This window comes from Clupea harengus, chromosome 18, assembly GCF_900700415.2.
Source record: "Clupea harengus chromosome 18, Ch_v2.0.2, whole genome shotgun sequence".
Classification (NCBI taxonomy): Eukaryota; Metazoa; Chordata; class Actinopteri; order Clupeiformes; family Clupeidae; genus Clupea; species Clupea harengus.
Genome location: NC_045169.1, coordinates 2,344,668 through 2,370,521, shown reverse-complemented (window position 1 = coordinate 2,370,521; position 25,854 = coordinate 2,344,668). Strand labels below are relative to the sequence as shown.

The window sequence follows — 25,854 nt, the reverse complement described above, 5'->3', positions numbered from 1 at the left end:
TAGTGACACTGCTTGTAATATCCGTAAAATCTTTTCCACATAATCATCCTCAGCCATTTTCCAGTAACCCAGTTTCCCTGTCCCGGTCATTTGAGTTTTTCTGTTTTTTTTTTTCTCTCTCTTTCTGTCTATGTCTCTCTTTCTCTCTCTCCCCATCCCCCTCGCACCCAGACAAACACATACCCAGGCGCTACTGCCTTCTAAGGTCTTCCTGCTGATTTCAGCAGTGCTCCCCTATAATTACCACTCCAGGTGCTGAATTGCAGTTTTTCTTTTTCTTCAAATGGGTTTTTTTGTGCTGCTGTAATACTGGACTCATGGAGCATTTTCGTTGCAGTGCAGCCCACAGCTTGATGTCATGAAGTCACTGGGTCTATTCCTGCCACATGTAGCATCACAGAACAAATAAATCATTCACCTGGACCACAAAAGAATCAAATGTAACTTTCCCCTTTCCCTTCCCTCGTTGAAGGCATAGCTTAACACTACTTCTATGTTTTGCCTTCCAAGTCATGTGCCTCACTTTTTTGTGTCTGAAACGGCCCATTATCAACATCTGCAGATGGGCATGATACTATACCATTTTGTTTTTGTTTCATACATTTTAGTTTGTGTCTCACTCTCTCTTTCTAATGATTACCTTCTGTTCCGTTATCTTTCTAACTCAAGGTTCCTTTCTTGTTCCGTATCTCCCGGTTCCTGCCTTGTACTCCTCTTTTCCTCTGAGCTTTTCACCCCACTTCTCTCTCTCTCTCTCTCTCTCTTTCTCTCTCTCTTTCTCTCCCCCCCCCTCTCTCTCCCTTGTCCTGTTGTTTTGGCTTTTGTGAATAAGAACCAGATGTTGCTTACTGCACAGAGAGCAGAAGGGGAGGGAGCAGTGGGTTGAGTAAAGTATGTCTGTAAGCATAACAGTGACAGAAAGAAAACACAAGGGAAGGGAGGAAGAGGCACGAGACATGGAGGAAAAACAAGAGGAAGACGAGTAGGAGAGGAAGAAAGGCTTTGGGGGGACCCTTGTCTCTTTAATGTGGTCTGCTTGCCTCACTCTAAGCATTAAAATATCTCTGCTGCCTTTAAGTCTTCTGGCTTTCCAAAGCGGATGGCAACCAGATGGCCAGAAGTGCATTTGGGGCAGGAGTCAGTGTTTAGGTAAGGGCTGGGTCGGAGGGTCTGAATCAGCAACTCTGAATGTCGGCACTTCCTGACCTCAACAAGGTGTGTGAGGCGTGTGTAGGTGTGTTTCAGACAAATGTGTGTGTGTGTGTGCGCTCAGTAATAAAGAAAACACACGAGGGTCACACAAGATGTGCGCTAGTTGAACCTGAGCCGTTGGATGGGGCCAGTTCAGAAATGTCACAGAGAGAGAGAGAGAGAGAGAGAGAGAGAGAGAGAGAGAGAGAGAGAGAGAGAAATGAAAACAAGGCAGCGAAGAGGAAAGCAAGAGCACTCCACAGCAGGAAAAGACAAGCAACATCTTCCTGACATCTTCCACTTATGTTCCACTAAATCACATCATCTAACTGTTTTCAGACCCTTCCTGCCTAGCAGAGCCCAGAGCAAATGACCTCAGTTTAAGGTGGTGTATATAAGACTGTTTCTCTGAAAGTGGTTAGATGAATGTGGGAAAAAAAATGTTAGTGTGTGTGTGTGTGTGTGTCAGGATTTGAGTCCAAGTGAGTGTCTGAGAGGGGTGGAGGGTGCACGTGTGGATGTGTGTCTTTGAGAATGGAGAATAAATGTGTGTGTGAGAGAGAGAGGCGAGGGCTGAGCACACTATCATATGGGCTACTCAAACACATGCAAGCTCAGTTTCATACAGCTGCCCGGGCCATTTCCTGTTCTGCAGCTGTAGGAATGCTTTCTGCTGGCCTTGGCGGGCCAGAACCAAACACACACACACACACACACACACACACACGGTTGTCTGATGTCTCCCACAGTAACACACTGGGCTCCAACCTCCGTCTCTAGTGCAACCCTCAGCTTTAACGTTTTTGTACTCTTATTGCTTGGGACAGAATGAAGAGGATTTGCAAGGGATTTCACCTGTGGAATGAGGAAATACAAATCTTTTTCACTTTTGACTTTATTTCTTCTGAGTATGACTGATGTAAGTTACCTACACTGAAGTGAAGTAGAATCAAAATACAAACCAGCACTGGTTGAGTTTGGAGTTTGGGTTTCGCTCTAGATAAGTGGCATTTTTGTTCACACACATCATTTTCAGGGTCAGTTTTCCACTATAAAACTGAATTGCCAGTGAGGAGTTCGCAATTGTAAAATGGCCATCCAGAACGTGAGCAAACACTGAGAGAGAATGAGGAACACACGTGTGAGACATCTTCGGACAGAAGAGATTCCCCTTAAATTCAGGAGAAAGGCAAGGTCCTAAGTGTAACTATTGAAGGGACGAAAAAGAGAGAGAGGATGGGAAGGAGTGGGAGGGGGAAAAGAAGAGAGGGAAAACAGACCAGGGATGTTTGCGGTGACTGGAGGAGTGGTTTTAGTTAAAAGCCTCGTAAAAAAAAAAATGGAGCAGTTTTTGCAATGTGGTTGAAATGCATGAGACAGGAAAGAAGACGAGAGCAAAGGGATGGAAACTAAGTATTCCTTCGTTTCTTCTTTTACAGAAAAAAAGGCATGAAGATACTGAAACAAGAAGCGCAGACATTTAGCATTTTGCATATTCCAGATGTTGTCGGCAGAATCCACCAGGAAAACTGTTCTCTGAAAGCAGTCATTCAACAGACCCTGTGTCCACAGTAACCACCCACAATCCACCCAACCACCTCCATTTCTGAGAAAAAGCATGACACCTCACCATAGCGAGAGAGAGAGAGAGAGAGAGAGAGAGAGAGAGAGAGAAGGAGAAAACAACCTAGTTGAGATAGTGGGAATTCCTGGATGTGTCTGATGCCACAAAAATAATTTCCCAGATGCCAAAAAATGCTTGCAATGTTGGGGGTAATGGGGGAGAAGAATAAATAACGTTTAGAAAATAACTTTATTTTTGCATTCATAAAATACAAAAAGATTGTAGCAAGCAACAACTTGTTCCCTTCCTTCAGAATCGTTATAAATAGAATTACCAGCAACATTGGTTTAAGCTGCTTCCTTTGCATTTGAATCTTTCTAGACAATACATCAGGCTTTTAAAAAAATGTCAATTGTTGTCGTCACATGATAACTACTATGAACACAAGCAGGCTTCACATAAAGAAACCTTCCCTGCTTTTCCTCGCTCACACCTCACCCGATGGAGCAACATGATACAAGTTTGATAGCAGTTTTAAAAATCTGCCATGGAATGCCTCTGTCCAGCAGGACTTGCAATGACACTAATAGAAATACATTTAGAGTACAAAGTGGAGAACAATAAAAAAAAAAAATCAATAATCATAATAGCCACAACAATAGCAATAGTTGTACAAAACAATAATAATTATAATAATAGCAACAAAAAAAAAAAACACAATTTACTTCAAATTGTTCCAATCAAAAATGCTCTACTCTGAGAGAAATCCATTAAACTGGGTTCAATCAGGAACTGATTAATTCTCTCCACACAACTGACCTATCCCTCACTGTACAAAATGGCTGCCACCTAGGTCACCTCAAAGAAGCAGAGAGAGCAGGGGGCTGCTGGAAGGGTGAATACCATCCTAATCTGATGCATGCTTTGATTTCAGACTAGGTCTAACAATTACATCATACTGGATATTAAATAATGGTTAATGATAGTGTTAAATACCCATTTGTTTAGTCATTTAAGTCATAAAAAAGGAATACAATTTGATCCAAATTTGCTCTTTGCTCTTCTGTCACCTCTGTTTTGTTTTAAAGTAAGTGCTAAAGGCCTTCATTTGTAATCAAATGTTTTAGTTTGCTTGGAGTTGGGGAATGTTTCAGTTTTTCCAGTTCAGACATGTAGCAGAGTATAAAGGGTTTGTCTGTCTCTAGAAGGCACTCACAATGCACTTTTAACAGCGCATACACCTTTCTGTACACACTGTAACTAGTAAACACTCATATCAAAGTTGTCCTTCATAATGCTAAGCAGTAACAATTGTATGTATTGACTCCCAGAATCCGTACCAAATAACAGGAGAAATGTGTTTCTGTGGTCTCCTCAAAAACATTCATGTCGACACACGCATGGTGTCCTGTACTCTTCGAGATCTGAGGGCAAAAGTGCACTGAAGGGTGAAGATATGGACTGAGCTCCTCCTGCTCACCGTGCTCGTGATAAGCAAATGGCTTGATACAGGGGTAATTTATGAGAAGCAAATGGGGGACATTTTCTGGTGTTGTCTTATCAAAAGATACAAAAGAAAAAAGGAGGAAAAAATAAAGAATGCTAACCATACAGCGATACAGCTGGAGTCAAGTTTGAAACAGAGATCTTCGGAAAGGGACCTGGGCAGTCACTAGAAGAGAACCTGATGAGAGATACCCCTCGGGAATACCTGGATATCCAATCTTTGCATTTCTCTCTTGTTTGGGTTTGTTCAAAGAGCCAGAAGACATAACTGTACAATGTAAATATATAAACATAAACAGACATCTTTCTTTGAAGCAGAAACCTCTTCTTGTCTTTGACCCCTTTGACCCCTTCGATATCCCCTAAAAAAAACCCATTCAAGTCCCCCCTCATCTTCCTCTTTCACTTCATCATCCCCCATTCTGCTACTTTACCCAGTACCATACCATTCTCCTTTAAACCAACCCTCCCCTTTTTCCTCATAGCCCTCTCATTTGTCTGTCTCATCTATCTATCTATCTCTTGCTGGTCTGTGTCGTACCTTTCCCTTTTTACACCTTGTCCAGCAGGGACCTCTGGCAGTAAAGCAGACGGCGAGGGGTGCCGTATCTGCGGAAGAACAGCAGAGCTCCCAGGGTGCAAAGCACACACGCCAACAAGAAGAGAGGTACCACCACGGCGGTGGCTCCGACCCCCTCCTGCCCGGACTCGTCCACCTCGAAGTAGACGTCGGTCTCACCCTTCTTGGGATCCTCGCTGTCACATTGCATCCAGCCACTCAGGACGGATTTGGGAAAGCCAGACTCCACCTTCAGGTGCTGGTTGTTGAACTTCCAGTATTTATTGGCCTTGTAGAAGTACGTGAATTCTGGGGAGCAAGGAGCAGAATGCAGGATGAGATCTGATGGCAACCGTGGAGAAGAATGTTGCTGAGAACATTGCCACTCATTCATTCATCCATGCGTCTGACTCTCACACACATGCAAACATGACCGTGTGGAGAGAAGCGTGTACCTCCATCCTCACTCATCATGGCGCCTCTGGGGTTGCTGGGAACTCCCTTCCACACACTGATGGGTTTGGGGTAGTCAGGGTCCACAGACTGAGTGTTGTCATTAAAGCGGTAATATCTGAGACACAGAGACACACAGATGGTGGACACAAGTGGAAGAGCAGTGGTGATGAGCAAGAGGATGTGAAGTGTGAAGATGGGGAATAAACAGAAAGAGGAAGGAGACAGCGTCACCATCATGTGAGACTAAGTCACAGTTCCCAAATTTTGAAGCTCTGGTTTGTCCCTGACATTTTTAGATATGTGTGTCACTGACATTTTGTAGATACGTGTGTCACTGACATTTTGTAGATACGTTTGTCACTGACATTTTGTAGATATGTTTGTCACTCACTTGTCTCCCCTGAAGAAATACGTCATGCCAGTGGGAGTGTAGAAGATAGCAGCATCCAGCTTGTCTTTGGGAAGCCCAGTACCCATCTCCTTCAGACTCTTAGGGTAGCTTTTCTCCATGGTGTACTCATTGAACACCCAATACCTTTGATCTAAGTGTGTGGTAGCAAAAGAAGTTGAAAACAAATAAAAGATTATATGACTGCATCTAAGAAGATGAACAGCTGAATGTCTGAATCACAAAAAAACACTCGTTGGTGACCCACCCTTGAAGAAAACAAATTTCCCATCGTTGCGTTCGTAAGCTGCGTTAATGGTGTCTGGCAGACCCTTAAAGATGTTTTCAATGAGCCGGGGGTATCCTTGCAGGACTTTGTTGTCACGCACACGCCACAGCCACTTATCCTGCATCGTGGAGAAAACAGAAACTGTTAGGCTTCTACTGAGCCCCCCTCTTTCATAAGAAGCTGAGTGCATGTTGAGGAGATCAGGCCCAGCCTAGATCTATAAGGGGCCCAGCCTAGATCTATAAGGGGCCCAGCCTAGATCTATAAGGGGCCCAGCCTAGATCTGTAAGGGGCCCAGCCCTTATCTGTCAGTTTTCCACTAGAGGGTTAGATACTGTCTGGGAGTCAGCTCTCATGTAAAGTCTCACCTTGAAGACAAACTTCTCTCCTCTCAACATAGCAATTGTGTCAAAGTGGCCTTCGCAGATATCAGGGCCGTGAGAGGGCTTTCGCGGGTCAGGTTTGCGGGTGGGCTTGGGAGGAGCAGGCGGTTCCCCTGTCCTGGTTCCTGTGGAAAGAGATGATATCTGTGACTGCTGAAATCTTAGGGCTCCGTGTGCATTAAGGTGAGATATTCATGTTCATAATATTCTGAGCTGACGCTGTATAAGAAGTAAGTGTTTGAAGTATCTCATCTGAATGCCTGGTCTGATCGCCTTGATGTATATAATGGCTATAATGGCTAAATAAGAGTCTTATGACTCACCGTAGATCTGCTGGATTCCTAGGCGGTCGTCGTCGGGCAGTTCAAAGTTCTCAGTTTCCATCCACTGGTAGAACGGTGCCATGATGGCTGATGGATTGTTGGAGTGTTCCAGACCCAGGGCATGGCCGAGCTCATGCACAGCCACCAGGAAGATGTCATTACCTGAGATAGATGGTGAAATTCAGAGCATTCCTTATTTTTTGAAATATGCAACCAGGAAAAATATTCCGTTGTAGTCTGGGAGCACATTTTGGCTCACCATAAGTTAACCATGTATCGTTGTCTTACCGCCTTGGTCCTCATTGCCTGTTGTCCATGGCTCTGAGCTGTCAAAATGAGTGTCGCCCCCGATGCCCGGCCCAGGGAAATAAGCATGGGCCAAGAAGCCCCCTTCGCCATCAAATGGTGTACTGTCGCCATGGAAACCATCCGCAAAGAAGAGCATGATGTCTGCAAACTTGTCAACTTTGCCCTTGATGTGGCTGTAGGGGATCTCACGGAATCTGAGAGGAATCACTTTCTCCCACACCTTAAAGGCCTTCCTGATGGCCTCAAAGGTCTCATGCTCGCCTACTTTAGGGGAGTAGTTTTGTATGCTGAAATGAAGACAGAGAAAGAGATTAATTTTAAGGTTATATGTCCACTCCCATTTTAATACCATTCATTTCATTGTATCTGTTTATTTTTTTTCATGTTTTAACATTACAACTTAATTTCAGACAAAAAGTAGTAATTAAACTCAATTTAAATGGAATGCTTGGTCCCAACCATATTTACCACTTTGAATGTTAGGCTGTGATTCCATTAAAGGACGGGGCCTCACCTGAAAGTGATCTCTCTCTTGTCCCACTTGAGGCCTTGGATAACGTAACGCTTTCTCCTCAGGTTGCTCTTCAGCTCCGAGCCGAACTTATCAGCCACACCGCAGCGAGGACGCTTCATCGCCCTGGAAACAACAGAGTGAGAATCACAATGACGTTCCCAGCAAATTTTCAATTTTCAACAATAGGAAGCCTGTGTGATATCTGAGACTGTCATGGTAAAATCGGCATGATCTTGTCATGGGTAGTTTTGGTTGGCACCCTGACAGCCTGAGGGTGTGGCACTCACGAGATGGTTGCTGGGTCGATCTTCCCTGAGACAGTGAGGCCGTAGAACTTCTGCATGGATGAGATGGCAGTGCGAATGGACTTAGGGGAGCGTATAGCTTGAGCCCGAACATCTCCCGGGGGCAGGTACCCATACTGCTGCAACCACATCTGAGAACGACAGAGGGTGAAGTCAGAAAACATCTGGAAATCATTTTCATTATTCTCCAAACTTAGCATTACAAACGTAAGCATTTCAACTTGCTTATTATCCCAGTAAAGGTCACTGTGTTATCTCTCTACCCTTGGTTGGCCTTTGGGTGGTAAAGTATTTCCATTTGGAAAAAAAGATCAAAGTAATATAGTGCGTCTATACCAATCGCTCTATCTTATTCATGCTTAGTATACATCCCGCTTGAGGCAATTGTTTGATTGTGGTTATATTTATGATTTCATACTGTATGTCATATGTGTGATATATGATGTATATCTTTACTATAATGCCTAATATGCTGGTAGCAATATGTATGTACCATATGTTCAATGTTGGAGAGTTGCTTCTTTTTTTATTGTTCTGAATGCCTGTACTTCATTTCACTTGACAAATCAAATTCCTCGCCAGGCTAATTCCCTGACTTCTCCCATTTCTAAAATTCTCTTAATTACAAAATGCAAACGTGTGCTATGTACAAATCCCTGTAATATGACACAAAACAGACATCTAGATTTTTTCAGCATTACAGTCACAGAGCCCTCATACCCACACTGAACACAAAGCTGTTTCCACAAGTAACACCCATTTCTGTGTGAGATGTAGCACATTCCATTGGGATTACTGCTCACTGCTGACACAGTGTCTAAAGGACTCACCGCCAACTGGGAGCTGCAGACAGAACACCACTCATCAACCATCAACCATATGAAATTAAGTGTGTGTTTGGATGAGGTTTTGCATGCTCAGGTTCCGTGTAACCCTGTGCCTGGTCACGTTCCCCCTTCAGGGGCCATACCACTGACTCCCATCACTGACAAAGAGAAGCCACTGATGCTCGTGGTTCATGGCGCAGATCACTAATCTTTTATCCTTTGTATCTGACCTGTCGAGTTGTTAAAAGCAACGACTTCCATCGGCTGATTTAGTGTCCATAAATCTCAGAAGAGTTATTTACACACCAATCCCTATCACTGTATGTTAGGAGGAGGACAAGTAGGAGGAACTGAGAAAGTTTAATCATAGACCTGGAAACATTATTAGTTAATCAAGATTTAGCATTCTACATCTTCTCATTCTTTCTTTTGATTTTCAGAACTGTCACTCGGTACCACCTATGTTTATCTATCAATTTCCACTTCTCTATACTATGGGCTTCTGTGTAAATGAAAGTAGGTTACTGTTCTCAGTGTAATACATTTTTCTACTCCACCTAGATAATCAGTATTACCAACATATCAGCACTGATGTTGTTGTAGTTGCATAAAACAAGGGTTTAGAGCAGATCTTGTGAATACTGTACCAAAATACATACATGTTTGCTATTCTCTGTGCTGCAAAGCAACCTCTGCACATACAAAGCCCTTTTAAGATCTATTAGTGCCAATTCTTGAGATTAACCATCGCACATTAACCATCTGACAGAGGACAGTGTCTGAAATATTGCTGAAGGCAGTGTGGATGTACACAGGACAGTTAGGCTAAACTAGCTTTTGTCTACAATCCTACCTTTTGCTACTTTAGTTTCTTAGTAATAAGGTCAGTGTACACTTCAAAGACTCTTGAATAGCAAGAGTTTGCACTTGTGGTGTAGACATTCTTTGTACAGTATATAAAGTTAGGGGAAAGAACTACGCTATTAAAAGTAACAGTAAAACACAATGCCACGTAGTTTCACCCTCTAAGTCCCAGAAGAATTGTTATGGCACTAGTAACACTGTGCCGAGCACTGTGCGCTCTTCTGAACCAGAAAGACAAAGGTAAACTTTTTTTTTAAGGTTTTCCACAGAGGAAACATTGTGTCTAATCCAGCAACACAAAGGGGATCTGTTATGGAGAGGCCTCTGTCTCAGACTGGTACTGCAGAAAGGTTTAACCATCATAAAGGCAAGGCAGGGCAAAAAAAGTCTTGGACGAAAGACCATAAGACAGGTAAGAGGATAGAACAGCACAGAAGACGAGCACATTGTTCCTATGTATAAGCCTGTATGTATATATGAACCAGTTATATACATTTACATTTAGTCATTTAGCAGACGCTTTTGTCCAAAGCGACGTACAAGGGAGAGAATAGTCAAGCTACGAGCAATAGAACCTGTGTGTGTAACAATAAATAAATACTACTTTACATAAGAAATATAACAAAAATAAATAAAATGAAAAAAAGAAGTGCAGAAATGTAACTGCCGTAATTGCGAGTTACGCACTAGTCGAAGTGCCAGTTAGGACGGGAAGCTAAAGTAATAAACTAGTACTAAAAGATGTATAGGTCAGTGCTGCCCTGTATTAGCATTTAGACAGAGTCAGTAGCATCTTCTATGAGAGACATGAGACCTATGAGACATGAGACCTGTGCAAAGCTTCAACAAACATGGCAACAGCTATTATCTGGACTTCCTTTAGACCACCTGAAGAGTCACAAGATGGCCATGACTCAGACACAGGAAGTGGTATTGCATGACTAATGGTCATAAGCAGCTGTCTGACGCTCCAGAACTCCGTGTGATTAAACAGTTGTGTAAATGAGACCAGACAGACACATCACAGGCATCATCACCTTGTGAGACATATTTTAGGTTCTGTGGAACATATGTATTGCTGTCACTTGTATGGCTTTCTTAAAAATATCGGTCCTTGATATACCTTCCATTAGAGGCAAGCCATTTTGTACACTGTTGGTCAAACACCTTATCTCACAACCGTTGAAGACAGAGGCTAGTCCTCTATTCCAGCAGTGGCTTGGGAATCTGGAGAATGTGCTACATATGGAGAGAGTTCACTATACGTTTTCTAACAGAGATACTATCTTCCTCAAAACATGGCAACTCCTATTTGACAAAGTGGCAGCAGCTGGCTGTAGTACGGTTTATAGGCTTAGATTGACACCCTATGAACTTGAACACATAAAATATAAGATTTCATAAAATTTGAATCCCATGTATATTAAAACACTTTGTACATTATGAAGGCTGTCAATGTTTCTAGCATCCCGTATGCTGACGCTTTTATTTTTTTCATGGAACCATTATCATTTTGTGTTGAACTTGTACTTTATGGAGCTCCAAGGTAAGGGCGGGAGGGGTTCGCTGGGAGGTGGGGAGGGTTGTTTGTTGAAGAAATTGCTTTAATTGTACATTGTATTACTTGCATCTGTTCTTCAATAAAAAGAAAAGGAAAAAAAATATATTGGCTCTTGCAAGTCATTAAATTGAGCTGACCATGTAATGTCAGTTGTTCCCATTCCTCAAAGACTTGAAGTTAGTTTAGAGCAGTATTTGACATGTAACATTGTGATACTCGAAGAAGGGTATACACTCTCTGTGACTGCACTAAGAATTCCATTATAAAAAACATTATTTCTGAGGACCCTGGTCTATCATTGTCAGATAATATGATGCTATGCAGTCTATAGTGCCATTTTATTTAACACACCTCTGATGAATGTGAGTGTAATATGAGTGGGCCTGTGTTTGTGTTTGTGTGAGGTTGTGTGCGTGTGTGTGTGTGAGGTTGTGTGTGTTTGTGTTTGTGTGTGTTTGTGTGAGGTTGTGTGTGTGTGTGTGTGTGTGTGTGTGTGTGTGTGTGTGTGTGTGTGTGTGTGTGTGTGTGTGTGTGTGTGTGTGTGTGTGTGTGTTTGTGTGTGTGTGTGTGTGTGTGTGTGTGTGTGTTTGTGTGTGTGTGTGTGTGTGTGTGTGTGTGTGTGCGTGCTGCTTTTGCAGACAGACTGTGTCTCTTTGCTCACCACAAATGCAAACAGCAAAATTAAATGGAATTTCTCTGTAATACCACAAGTATTACGGTCCTTACACAGCTTAAACCCATCTCTACTCAAACCCATCTGTACTCAAACCCATCTGTACTCAAACCCATCTCTACTCAAACCCATCTCTACTCAAACCCATCTCTACTTGAACCCCCACCTACATTGCAGTGAGGGTCCAGTGAATAATGGTTAATCACAGGTTAGTAAATGCGAGTTAAGGCGAATGAAGAAGTTGGGGAAGTGTTTCATGGGGTGTAGTAGGGGAGGAAGTGAAGGGGCCGAGCACAATTGAACACCTTCAGTGCTTTACTGTGCACAGACACGGCCAAAGCAAACAGGTCGAGGCAGAGGGTGGAGGTGTGCTGAGGTTAGAAGAACAAGGCTCAGTTATATGCAACCACTGTAGGTTTAGGGTCAGCTCTCTCTTCCAACTCATGGTCTCCCTAAATCACTCATACACCCACACAAACACACATACACACACACACACACACACACACACACAAACACACACACACACACACACACACACACAAACAAACAAAAACACCCACACACACACACATAATGACACAAGAATCATAAGAAATTCTTCTGGTTTTGTGACCCCATTTTTGTCAGTAACAGTCAGACCTTAAACTGGCATGGCAACCAAAACTCCTTCCTTTTGTGTCTTTCCTCCCTCCCTCCCTCCCTCTCTTCCAGCCTCTTGCTGTAGCTCCAGCAATTGGGGGCTTCTGGCAGCTCTCGAAAAGCACTCTTTGCTCTGTCACTCTGCGTTGTCAGATATCTCCTCGTGCTGCCAACAACAACTCCCAGAACTCCTGTCTGCACTGGAACTCCCTGAAGCCGGCATCAAAGGTGTGCTTTATGGCTGGGCTCACGGAGAGTAAAGCCAGCCGTGTATGTGAGCCGTGATTCAGCAGTAGCATGGTAAACACTAGCAGCCTGGTCAAAATCTACAGCCTGGAAAAGACACTCAAGTCCACAGAGGAAAGTTTTTTGGGTGGCATCATCAACGTAGTGCAATGAACCCTGAAAAATGATCTTTGATTCAGGGTCATTTGAAGTGTGGGGGTCATTCTGTATTTTCCAAACAAGAGCCAATCATTTTTGACATGCAAAGATATTTCTATTTTCAAATGATCCAATGTGCTAAAATAAGTATTTTATACTTCAATGTTGATACACATCTATATCTATCATTCCTTAAATGCTAATGCACCATAATATAGTTAGGACATATGTTCTCTCACACCATCAATTTCAAAATCAGTTCTATTTGTTTTAGTGTGTGTGTTTTTTCTGTTAGTATTACAAGATAAGTAGAGTCACTATGTCAAGATAAGCTCATGGCTAAAGGCAGCTCATGATAATGTAAGTTTTAAGTAGTCAAAGAAGGCCTCATAGTTGAATAATCTGTAATGTTATAGGAATTTAATGCTATTCTACTATTAGAAGGCAAATAGCACTGAGCTAACAAGGCTAATGGCTTCTTGCTGTTACTCCACATTTGCATCCAACATGGCTGTGCTGTCCGATGGTAAACTAATACCTCAGGTCATGCACTTTTTTGTCTTTGCCATTTGGCTTTTTAAATGTTATCTCTTTCAAAGAGCTTTCCGATGGTATATCACCATATATTTTTAAATATTATCTCTTTTGAAGAGCTTTCAGATGGTATATCACCATTTTTTTTTCTGCATGGAAACACTTAAACACTTAAGCCTAGTTAGTCCAGAAGGGTCAGACATGACTCTTGAACTTACATGGCAAGAGTCAGGAGATAACTAGTTGAAACTGTGGACCAGAATCGCATCAAAAACAAATAATATCATGACCATTTTTTCTCTATGGTCCCGAACCCCTAAATAATAATGATTAATGTACTCATTCTAGCAGGTGTGCTGCTGCGTTTTGGATCCTTTGGACGTTTGACCACACACAATCTGGCAGCACTGCAGTCGTCTAGGTGAGAGGTGACCAGTGCCGGCGTGAAGAGTTGTGTGGCATAGGCTATTCAAGCAGGTCGGGAAAGCTTAGCTGCTCATCGATTATGACTGATCCTTGATTTCTTGTCAACTTCCTGAACAACATCCATGAGGAACCATATGAAGAATCCTTTATTTACGGTCAGTTAACACTGAGCACCATTGAACCTAAAATGGTCAAGGAGCAACAATTGGCAAGTGGGTTGTCCAGGCAACACCTCACCCAGGTTGGCACCGTCCCATATGAAAACAGTCAAATTAACAAACTACAGCAAAAGACTCGGGGAGGCTTCTCAATATAATATTGTACAATGAGTTTGTGCTACAACACAAATTTCAGAAATACTGCATGCTAGCTATATCACACGACAATACACGTTAAGCTACTTTAAAAAATGCATTAGTTACTGTAAGTAAACTTAATGTTTTATGCATAATGCCATTTGTGTGATATGCATTCTACAATGAGAAAGGTTACGTTCATCCAATACAAATATTTTATGAGCAATGACATTTTCTTGCACATTTGTAATGGGAACGTTCTATATTCTCATTTGATTTTTTTGTAAGGAAATCAAAACCTGAAAAAACAAACCAGAGGTCATTCAATTTCTGAACTATTAAGAGCTGCTACCCACCTGACAACTTTCTTGATTATTGGCATATACATTACAAGTTGTTAATTGGCTGTTGCTTTCATACAACTTAAAACATTTAGACTTGCATGTGATGACATTAAATGTGATCCTCAAAACGGATCTTTAAAAGTAAGAACATGCTTGAACAAGCACATCTGAGCTGCACAGAACCTCATTCAAAGGCACTATGTCTGGCAGGACTAATTGGCTGGTGTTGTATTGAAATGTTTCTCTCTGCCAAAATGTTCTTGGCCTCTTTAACTCACGCACAGTTTAAAGCTATCTAGCTGTGCTAACTGATGTATTTTGGCAATATATTATGGCATCGGCATGCTCTAAAAGCTGTTCTTACATTTCCAATGGGGTTTCGGACCAGGAGCACAAAACTACCTGAAAACCTAAATGTTTCTTCAAGAGAGTCAGAATTCAAGTTACCAAATATTATATCCACATATTTATTTGATTTATGTTTGATGAAGATGAAATCACCTCCAAGACCAAAATGTGTCCTTTTGGACATGGACCCTGGATCTCGGATACAATAATCTGTCATTACAACCTTAAGGCCTTTAAATGAATGCTCACGTTCAGTGCAGCAGTGATGCTTAGAAGATACATGGCTTTTGGTGTTTCTCTGGTAATAATGATTCCCATCAGGCCCATGGAAGGGGCCACACACTAAGATCTGCAGATAAAATGGTAGATATTTAAGGAATCGCTTATGTTGAGCATTACAGCACACAAGATGTAAGAGTTTCAGAACTGTTAGAATGTCAAGCTTCAAGACAACTGAATTCCGCGGTTAGTTATACTTTACCATGCATTCTTGGCATCGCTCTGTCAGGCTCTCTCAGTTTTACTTTTATTTATCTAGCGGTAACATTGTTTTTCACTCACTTAAAGACTAATGTTTATTGGCATTATTTTGACCTAAAAGCTGATAGCCTATTTAGTTTCTGAGCTGTATTGGCCCTTTGCTGATGTGACGTGTTTTATATGACATGAACTAGCATGGTCCATTGGACGGCCATGTACTGGACAAAGTGAAAACAAATAGAGAAGTTTTATACAGAGAGCAGAGCGAGACACTGGAGGAGGTAGGGACCTATAAAGAGGTCAAATGAACACAAACTGAGAAACTAACTGACTGACTCAGTTGTTCCCCAATAGTCTGTGCCAACGGAAAAAAAAAAAAAACAGAAACAGAATTTCAGTCATCATTGGCTGGATCTCTTTCTCTCTTTCTCTCTCTCTCTCTCTCTCTCTCTCTCTCCCTCTCTCTCTCTCTCTCACACACACACACACACACACACACACACACACACACACACACACACACACACACACACAAACTCACAGCCTCCTTCTGCACTATGAGACAGTTTTTCTCACTCTCTCTCTCTCTCTCTCTCTCTCTTTCTACAACACACATACACACAACGTTTGACACACATTCTGTCATTTTGGCTCTGCATCTCTCAGGTCCTCCAGAATAGGCACCAATAGCTCTCCTCCATAATCAAAACAGCAGAAGGCTGTTCCGTGTTAAAAACTCATTACTGAGACTTTAAGGCGTATGTAATATCATTTGGTTTGAACACAAAATGCCATCTCCGCCAGCCACGGATAGAAAGAAGTCATGATTATTCCTCCGACTGTGTAGTTGTTTGTATGTGTAGGCCTAGCATGCTTGGTTGTGCTGTACAAAATGTTAGTGTCTTACATGCATAGACAACAAGGGAGATTTATGATGGGTGGAAAATTACTGCCATACTGCAATATCTGACATATGTGCTGTACTGTAATAAGACATAGGCTACTGGAAAATATGGAGGTCATATATGATTATTACAGTCTATGCAATGTAACAATTTGTGCAATTTAATTTTCTTCTCATGGTTGCTCCTCAAACGCCACCCCTCACTTTATGGCAAGTCTGACCACATCTGTCTGGCTCACATACACCAAGTGCAAGGTCATTGTGACTCAAGACAGGGGAGTCTTAACTCTTCATGCCATTTAGAAGTTGCCTTAAACATGAACTAGTGCATTGCAAAATTAAGTATTCCTGCACCTTTCACTTTCACACATCTCTAGTATAATTGTCTCCAACCTCCTCGTTTTGGTTATCCACGCATAGGCCTAGTCAACCAGTAAACTCAAGTAATTCAAATCAGAAGCTTATTCTTGAAATACTTTTGTAGCCGTATTAAAAACGGTCTCTAACTTAACATCTTTCAAAAATCATATGTTCCCTTTTTAATAACAAAGACATAGAAAGCATATATTGTGTTTGAGTGTGTGAGCGTGCGTGCGGGCGCGCGCTAGGCTAGTGTGACAATTAGGGAATACCTCTGGTCTCACTTCTGTGTCCGTCGTTCCTCCTTGTGCCAACAATATACTTGCCAGCGCACCGAACAACAACCTCAACATCTTCAGCCGATGTAACATTCCAAATGGTGAAGAAACTGTCCAAAAGAACTGCCACTCTCACAAAAATAGTGGGCTACAACAACAGAAGTGTGGAAAAAAAATAGACAAAAACTTTATGCAGCCGTGGAAACCGCAAAAAGTCGACAAGTCCTATTTGCCAGAATTGTCCTTTTGGTTACCGTATGTTATTCCAAAACTGAGCGATGAAATTAGCTATTCAACGTAATAAATCAATACATATTATCCTATTGAATTCTTCATGAAAAGAATACTTCAGTGTGCCTACAAGAATGCATAAGCCTAAAAACTATCACAGCATTTCAGTCAAATCTGTCAGCTCAGTTTAAGCTCCATTCTACCCATCGATTGTCTTTGTTATCTTGATTGTCTCTTGTCTTCTACTTCGGTCTGACCTGCTTAGCTGTAGACGTGGTTGTTAGTCTACTTCAGCAAGGCAGAGCAGGGAAGAGTGGTACTCACTCCTCCTCCTCCTCCTCCACTTCCACCACCACTTCTCTCTCTCTCTCTCTCTCTCTCTCTCTTTCTCGCTCTGGTAACAACATATGGAAGTTGGCGTGTCGTTGCCTGTTGTAAAAATCTAAGCTTAGTTAACTAACACACTGCCTTATTATTTGTTAGAGTGGAAGTGGAAAGCCGAATAGAAGTTGTTGCAATTTTAGTAGCCGGGGCTGGAAAATAAAATGTATGCACAGAACTTGACTGCTGCTACACCTGGGTTTAAGCAGCCTGTTACTGACATCTAGTGTTGCTGTTTGCACACATCTTTTCTTTCAGGAAGGGAGGGTAAGGGAAGTCAGTAAGCTATCATACTTGCTGTACTTGCCAACAATTTGATGAAGAAAGGTGTTTGCCATATCGATTTTTTTATGAACGTGATTTATAAATGCTAACACAGTCCTTATGTCCCACAATGTCTTAAACAGTCACGTCTAGTTCTAAAGGAAGTCTCTTGGCTCCACCCCCATCCTCGTGTCACTCCAGAGTAGATTACGGAAGTTGAGTTCAGCGAATGTCAACAAAAGAGACGGTAAATACAGCAACTTAGTGGTTTTACATACTTGTCGTTTTCTACTTTGCTCTTATATACAATCATACTATATTAAGGCCTCCACTTAGATTAAGAGGATCGGTGTATGAATGTTGTTTTGGACTAGAGATACCGAGTGACCTATGCTATGTAAAGTTAGCCAGCTCTCTTGACAGTAGCTAGCCTAACAAAAGACGGATGTGTTACACCAGCTGGCCAAGATAGAAGTTTTTAGGGTGTTGGTAGATAGCTAGCTTTTATAGTTAGCAGTCTTGGCCATGATATTCTGAATAGCTTTGCTTGAAACTGATCAGGAATATAGTGTGGAAATGGAAGAGTTGTGTTAAATGAGCCGTTTCAATGCCGATGACAATTTCGGCACTTAACTTCATGTGGTTTCAACTTTACTTTTAGCTGCAGGAAGTTAGCTAGCCAGCTAATGTTCAGACTGAGCAGAACACCGTTTACGTCATTGCTGGGTAGACTACCAGGAAATGGCTGAATCGAGTGGGAGCATTCTGTACTTTTTTAATTTCAGCTAACTATGAAGAACGTCAACCGACTTGATTGGTCGTCTTTATTTGAATGTTTAAACTCTAAGGTTCCGACTACAATGTCACATTAGTTGTGAGCAGAATTGGCTTATATTAAAGCCAGACTTGTTATTTTGAAGACACAACGCAGTTAACGTTAGGTATGTTTGTCTTCCTTGCATAGACGACGTCCTTATCGATCAACGACGAGGAGGCTGTTCTTCACGTTCGTCTGGTGGAGGACCAGTCCTGTGTTTTGGTCAATCCCTACGCCGTTCTTCTTGATTTTTCTTTATGTGTGTCTAAGGCAAAAATACGATCATCATGTCTGTGTCGATCAATTTGTGGGTCCTCAACATGTTATTTTTAACAGGTGAGTTTATTTATCCTGGCATCATCATTCTTAGATAGGTGTGTATTGTCATATTGGTCACATAAAGCTCAGTACAAAATTTACTTTCACTTTACAAGTCAGACATGTTGTTATGCCGTTCCTGTAGCTTGCCTTAAAGTAGAGAGCTTTCAAACAGGGCTTGTTCAGTTGACATGTAAACAGATACCCTGGCATTTAAAAACAAGGCTGTATATCGATATTTGCGCCTTTTAATAGGTTGCACATGAATGTTGACCCATATTTGCATTTAGGTCAAACGAAATCTTTTAGTCAGTTTTCACAAAATAAACTTCAAAATGCATTACATGTTGATTGAGTAGTATCACATTCCAACCTAATCCCTTCTCTTTTTTTGCAAATAATTTAGAATTTGCATATACATAGTTTAGCATTTAAAAGCTGATGTCAACCTGTTGCTTATCCCGCCTCTTTGTTTGTCTTTCAGTTTACAGTAATCTGGAGCTAGCGTCCAGTTCTGGTAAGACATGGCATTCCACATTCCCTGTGTGTTTAACATTTTATTTAATATTGAATTTGATTTCATTCTAATATGCGAAATATGAAAACAAATCAGTCAGGAGACGGTGGAAATCTGTGTTATCTGTTCAATGTCTTAAATCTAGAGGTATAGAGATATGTCGGCTAAAAATGGGTTCTTGCTTCCCTAGTTCATTTTGAGCGGTCACTGAAAATTCTTCGTGAACGACAAGGAGAGATTCACAGCAGCACCCCCCACCACAGTTGGTCCCCCCGCCCAATAAACTGTAGCTGGATGATCCTTGCAGCCCCAGGAGAGCCTGTGATTATAAGGTAATGACTCGTTTAGCTAATCAGTGTCCATATCAGTGGTTGTGATGCAGGGAAGTTAGTTGTCTTTGTCAGTGTTGTAATGCTCTTTTTCTTCCTCTTTCAAGCTTCTCACAGTTTTCTGTCAGATGTGGGCGGGATTGGATTACCATAACTTCCTCCACCGGTAAACCGGTCTCTCTGTGTGGCTTGCAACGACCTGGGCCGATTGAACTGACTGAGGGAAACGTTACAGTGACGCACCACTTCTTCTCACGCTATTCTACGTCTGGGTTTCACCTGGCCTACATGAGAGGTGCTCCTCGTTTATGAGTTTGTCTTTATGGCATTCGTTTTTTTTGGAGTAGAATACTGTATCTAATCTGAGTGGACCGTGATCACCTTTTCCCCGCTTAAAGACCTTGCCAGCATATTTACGCACGACTATAATACATCGATTATGTTTGACCAGCTGTGCTTAGTTTTCATGTCAAACTGTGACCTAAAAGTGACCTAATCAGGAGTTCTAGTGTAAATGTAGCCTGACCTTTACTGTGACGTTCCCCCAGGTTCTGCGCCTTGTTCTCGTGGGGAGTTCCGGTGCCTGACTGGACACTGCGTGCCCCTGACCTGGCGCTGTAATGGACAGACTGAATGTCTGGGGGAGGGGGGTTCCCTGGGGGAGGTTGACCGGGGTTACCTGGGCTCGGATGAGCAGGACTGTGAATATGAGGATTACGACAACCTGGACAGGAACACCATCAGGATTACCACCAGCACGCTCACGACCACCACCACCACCTCCCCAACTACCTCAGCTCGGATAGACGGGCGCTGGCAGCTCCGAAGGGGCCCCGATATGATGCCAGGCCCCCACAACGGCACGTGCGGCGGAGTTCTGCACAGTTTCTACGGCTCGTTTTGGCCCGCGGCGTGGATAGTGCCGCCTCAGGAGTGTGTGTGGACGGTGGACCCTCAGGATCGCCGGCCCCTGCATCTCCAGCTGCCGATGTTGGAGCTGGGGCCAGGAGACACGATCAACATCACTGACCAGAGGCACGGGGCAGGCAACCTCATCAAAACGGTAACAGTGGGTTTGGATGGGGTTATACGCTCGGAAACAAATACACAGTTAAAGTTAGCAAACGTAGCCTCTAACTAGCAATTTGTCACGCATGAAGCAGTAGCTTTTTGATGGGCCATAGGAACAGAACAGTGTCTAACATTGTATAGATTTAGGTGCAGCCAGTGCAACAGTCTTGACCCAAGAGTAAACTCTCCTTCAAAGGATCCCCTCCAATGAATTTGTTAAAAATTCACCATTGCATGATGCATTGCAGAAGAAAGGTGTTTTACACACTCATTCATTTAAGGCATTTTGACCTTTTTAAACAATTTGTACTACTTTACACGATGCGCTGATGAAGCATGGGCAGATCAGGTTATTCTGGCAGGACCAGTGGTCCCTATTAGCTGAACATGTGCTGCTGGAGTTTGCTGGTGCACTTTCACTGGTGATGTTGGCTAAAGCTGATCTCATCAGACTGAGATTTTTACAGAATTGTATCAGATGACACTATGGATTACTGGTGTCATGTAATAACATTAACCCAGCCAGTAATCAGGTGAAATGTTGTCAATGACCTGGCACTGTAATACTGCAGTGTTCTAAAGAAACGATTTTAGAATTGGACAACTATGTGTTCCTGAGTAAACAAGGTTGTAAGAAACACAGTGGATTTGGTGGCAGTTTAACTTAGACCCCCGTGCACATTCTTCCACAGATCACCTGTGTGTCCAACTACAAAGCGGTGGAGGTGGAGTCCCGCACGGGCGTCCTCTCCCTGATCTACCGCACGATGCCCGCCTCCGAGGGCCGGGGCTTCAACGCCACGTACCGCATCGCCGGCTACTGCCTGCCGTGGGAGGGGGTGTGCGGCGGCTCGGAGGGCGGCGGCTGCTACACGCAGAAGCAGCAGTGCGACGGCCACTGGGACTGCGCCGCCACGGGCCGCGACGAGGAGGGCTGCTGGGGTTGCCCCCGGGGCCACTTCCCCTGCGGGGCACCAGGGATGCCCCACTCGGGCCACTACGGCCGCCCCATCTGCTTCACCCTCAAGGACCGCTGCAACTACCAGCTGAACTGCGTGGACGGCAGCGACGAGAGGGAGTGCACCATCTGCCAGCCCGGAACCTTCCACTGTGACACCGACAGGTAGGGTTGGGTGTGTTTTAACACGGGTCGACTACAGCAGATAAAACCCTTTGGTGATGGATGTGTTGTGTAAGTGCCATCTCCTCTGGAACCAAAGCAGACATCAGATTCTAAAAGTCCTTGTGGTATTAGGACTGAGCTCAGCTCAAGGTCAGCCATAGTGTCAAAGGGTAGGCAAGGGAATGCAGAAACAGTGCAGAAATATGGCAGAATGGGTCAGTGTCCCTACATGAGTTCCATACTTGCCCACATTTTTGGAAAAGCTTAAATAGCGGTCCGATGAAGAACCTGACATCCAGGGCTGTAACAATAACGGTATCACCACCATACCGCGGTCCTAGGAGGTGTACTGCAGTGTTGAGCCGATCACCATCATTACCGTCATAACAGCTTTTTTCCCCCACTTATCTGAGAATGCGCAATCCTCTGTAGCTGGTGGCTTGGTCTGTGGTGTTCTTTACACGTATCTGGATGACGTCCACAGCACGCACATTTTGTTCTCTCTCTCCACAGGAGATTGACGAAACCATTCTAAAATGCACAGACCTCTGCACTGAGCAGACTTAGAACATTTAGCAAGCAGACCTCTACCAAGGCCAAATGCTGTTTCTTGCCGTGTAAACAAAAGTCAAACTAAATTTGTTCTCAAAATGGAGGGTTTGTTCCTTGGCCCAGGCTACGCCTTTCTTGAAAGTTTCATGAAAATCAGGCTAATAGTTTTAGCGTAATCCTGCTTACAGACAGACAGACAGACAAACAAACAACAAAAACATAAATTCCTTGGCATTAGTACACAGGGGGGGTAGTACCGAAAACCGCAAGGTGGCATTCTTTGAATACCACAGTAAGGACATTTTAATACCGCTGCAGCCCTGCTGACCTGAAACAGATTTGTCGGCCTGCGTAGAAGAATCCACATATAATTGCTATATGCAATATTGCTATACATTTTGTAACATAAAAACAAATCTGAAATGTCCTTGTTTCTTTGTTTGGTTGACAGGTGTGTAGTGGAGAGCTGGCGTTGTGACGGACAGGCGGACTGCAAGGATGGCACCGATGAGATGAACTGTACCCTGACCCTGCCCCGAAAGGTCATCACAGCCGCCACCGTTGGCAGCCTGGTGTGTGGCCTGCTGCTGGTCATCGCCATGGGCTGCACCTGCAAGCTCTACTCGCTGCGCACGCGGGAGTACAGGTACACCACCCGCAGCTCACAGCTCACAGCTCCCACTACACACTCCATCAAACACACTTAACAGCAAGTGTGGCTTCTAAAAAAAAAAGTAGATGTTTTTGATCAGTAGATCGGTGATTGTGTTTGTATTTTTATGTATGAGTATGTGTTTATATTCCTGATGGTTCTTCTACTTGTAGTATGTGGATTCTGCTTAGGACACAGCCCATTTCCCTCCCCCTTCCCTCTCTGCCCATGCTTGTGGCCAAACTGAAGTGAATGTTTTCCCCTCTCTGCCCATGCTTGTGGCCAAACTGAAGTGAATGTTTTCCCCTCTCTGCCCATGCTTGTGGCCAAACTGAAGTGAATGTTTTCCCCTCTCTGCCCATGCTTGTGGCCAAACTGAAGTGAATGTTTTCCCCTCTCTGCCCATGCTTGTGGCCAAACTGAAGTGAATGTTTTCCCCTCTCTGCAGCATGTTTGCCCCCATAAGCCGACAAGAGGCCGAGTTCATCCAGCAGCAGGCTCCGCCCTCTTACGGTCAGCTGATTGCCCAAGGAATCATTCCGCCAGTGGAAGACTTCCCCACTGAGAATCCTAATGAGGTAAAATGATGGGATCTGATTGGACACTTTAGAACTAGTCTTTCGTTCAGTTTGAGTTAACACATATGATCCCTGAGATTTAAATAAACTCAGATATAACTTCAGATTTTTTTTATTTAAAGCTTGAGGGAAGTTACTGTGACATGAAGCTTATGAGTGTGAGTTGAAGGCTGCCACAATAGGTTGCAGTGATCTCTATCCTGCTGAAAGTGTTTCACTGTTCTTCTCACCCACCGGGCTTGTGTTTGTGTTCACAGACGACTTCGCTGTCTTTGAGAAGCATTCTCCAGCTTCTCCGGGCCGACAATAGCTCCTCCCCCCGCCGCCGCCGCCGCCCTCGATTCATCCGGCGGGCTGTCCGTCGCCTGCGGAGGTGGGGCCTGATGCCGAGACCCGCCCCGAGGCCCTCCCAGAACGCCAGCTCCTCCTCCAACCCCACGGAGGCTCCTCCCGCCGGCTCCGAGCCCAGCCAGTCCAGCCCCGGAGGCTCCGCTGTGGCCAGAGAGAGCACCACCCAGCATCTGCCCCTGAAGGCTGGCCTGATCTCACAGGGTGAACAGCAGCAGCAGCCGCAGCAGCAGCAGCCGCAGCCCCAGCAGGCGTCCCAGCTCCCTGTCCCTCCCCACGCCCCAGTCGTCCCCCCGGCACCTGAGCCGTCCCGCAGCCTGCCGGTCACCGCGCCCCCCAGCAGCCCCTCCCTGTCATCCATCCTCCACTCTTTGGGGATAAGCATATCTCTCTTCCGGCCCAGCCCTGCTCCGTCACCCCCCTCCCTCCCTCTCTCAGCATCCCCTTCGTTCTCCTCCTCTTCCTCGGAGGACGAGGTGCTGCTGATCCCCCTGTCTGAGGACGCCAACTCGGACGACGATGTGCCAATGCTCACCTGAGCCCTCACCTGAGCCCCTCCCCTCGTGCCCCGCGCCACCACCCCCTAAATTATGAGCCCCAGTACAGGGGGTACCCATAATGCACTCCTGCGCTGGCCTTGTGCCTTCTTTCCTGTGTACTGATTTTGTGACATTGCATAGGATTTATTGATAAAATAAGTGTGTGAGTGTGTGTGTGTACATAAGTGTGTATGTGAGGTGAGGTTTGGGGGGGGGGGGGGGACTGCATATGTGTTTTAAAACACGATAAGAGAAGCAGGTCAACTTTGCACAGAGGACCTGCCTCCCTGAAAAGAATCTGTCTTTTTTTTCGGACTTTTGCTACTGATGTAAGAGGTGATTTAATGATCGGGTTCCCTCGCAATGTATTTTTAAGCTTATGAAAGGATGGCTTTGCGTGTGCATGTGTGTGTGTGAGAGAGAGAGAGAGAGGGGGGATCACATTTATGCTGGCCTCCCAAAAACAGTATCCGGTTATTAATGAGTAGTCACTCAAGTGCCTTTTAATTAGCCTCCCACAGGACTTCACCAATCACCCTAGAGATTATGTGGAATAACACATGCACAAATCATTCCCCGTCATCAATTAAGCATCCTTCCCTCCAGTTATGGAACGTTCCCATATTGACAGGATGGAAGAGGAAGTTGTAAAGTTCACCTGTGCACGCTGAAGAGGCGCTCGAGCTGTAGAAACACGTGGACTTGGCTATTACTATTATTAGTAGTATTATTACTTGGCTTCCTTTGTAGAGCACTTTACGTCCAACTGCATTGCGGACCCACCCCAGATAGAGTCTGCACGGCAGGTTTGGCAGGCTGGCGGTTCTTTTTTGGAACCAGTCAAAAATGCATTCTGTCTATCCACTTGTGTATCAGCCTGCAGATAAGTGTGTGTTTGTGTGAAAATGTCACTTGTGTGTGTGTGTAGGAAGAAATGTGACCTAGCCCAAAAGATGCTCCCTTCATTACTAGTGATGGACTCAGTCTTGATAATCCCCATATCAAAGTGATGTTGAATATGCCCTTGCCACGTAAATCATTGTGTTCAATCGTTTTGAAGCAGATGACATACAATGAAGTCATGAGGTGAAACTAGCTGGTGCCATACTTAAAAAAAAAACACACAAAAAACTAAAAAACAAGTGGAAAACTGTTTTCTTGGTGTTAAGACTTTCTAGTTTCTATGTTTTCAAACCTGGTGTATTAACTTCTGTTTCATTGAATGTACATAATTGATTTTTTTTTTTTAGTGGTTGGATTGATTGTATTTGCCATAAATGGGAGGGAGAAAATATGATTTTTATGTGGATGAGTCATGGGCTAAGATTCCACAACTTCCACTGATAAAGATGATTTGCACTTTTAAAAGGACCCAGTGTTTTTTTTTATATCCCCTCACACGCATCGCATGCATTGTTCTCTGTGT

The 25,854-nt window shown here is 43.7% G+C and overlaps 2 protein-coding genes across 4 annotated transcripts; one reads left to right on the top strand and one right to left on the bottom strand.

Annotated features, from left to right (window-relative positions):
• Positions 1 to 2,985: 2,985 nt before the first annotated feature.
• mmp14a (matrix metallopeptidase 14a (membrane-inserted)) lies at positions 2,986 to 17,277 on the bottom strand. The gene is made up of 10 exons (XM_031584961.2): positions 16,703 to 17,277; positions 7,770 to 7,918; positions 7,483 to 7,605; positions 6,948 to 7,255; positions 6,660 to 6,821; positions 6,322 to 6,461; positions 5,933 to 6,071; positions 5,668 to 5,818; positions 5,276 to 5,391; positions 2,986 to 5,129 (listed from the first exon to the last, which is right to left on the bottom strand). The coding sequence occupies exons 1-10, from the start codon at positions 16,799 to 16,801 to the stop codon at positions 4,813 to 4,815; spliced, it is 1,704 nt and encodes a 567-aa protein (XP_031440821.1). The 5' UTR covers positions 16,802 to 17,277; the 3' UTR covers positions 2,986 to 4,812.
• A 363-nt stretch (positions 17,278 to 17,640) lies between these two features.
• Positions 17,641 to 25,796, top strand: lrp10 (low density lipoprotein receptor-related protein 10). 3 transcript variants are annotated; one of them, XM_031584861.2, is made up of 10 exons: positions 17,641 to 17,831; positions 18,549 to 18,737; positions 19,204 to 19,236; positions 19,427 to 19,568; positions 19,673 to 19,860; positions 20,114 to 20,628; positions 21,329 to 21,752; positions 22,756 to 22,957; positions 23,412 to 23,541; positions 23,799 to 25,796. In XM_031584861.2, exons 2-10 carry the CDS (start codon positions 18,689 to 18,691, stop codon positions 24,426 to 24,428), a joined length of 2,313 nt encoding a protein of 770 aa, XP_031440721.1. In that variant the 5' UTR covers positions 17,641 to 17,831; positions 18,549 to 18,688; the 3' UTR covers positions 24,429 to 25,796. The 3 variants fall into 3 exon arrangements, with proteins under 3 accessions (XP_031440721.1, XP_031440719.1, XP_031440720.1); XM_031584859.2 differs by having other exon boundaries at positions 17,643 to 17,831; positions 21,329 to 21,759; positions 22,763 to 22,957; XM_031584860.2 differs by having other exon boundaries at positions 17,643 to 18,737; positions 21,329 to 21,759; positions 22,763 to 22,957.
• The last annotated feature ends 58 nt before the right edge of the window (positions 25,797 to 25,854 follow it).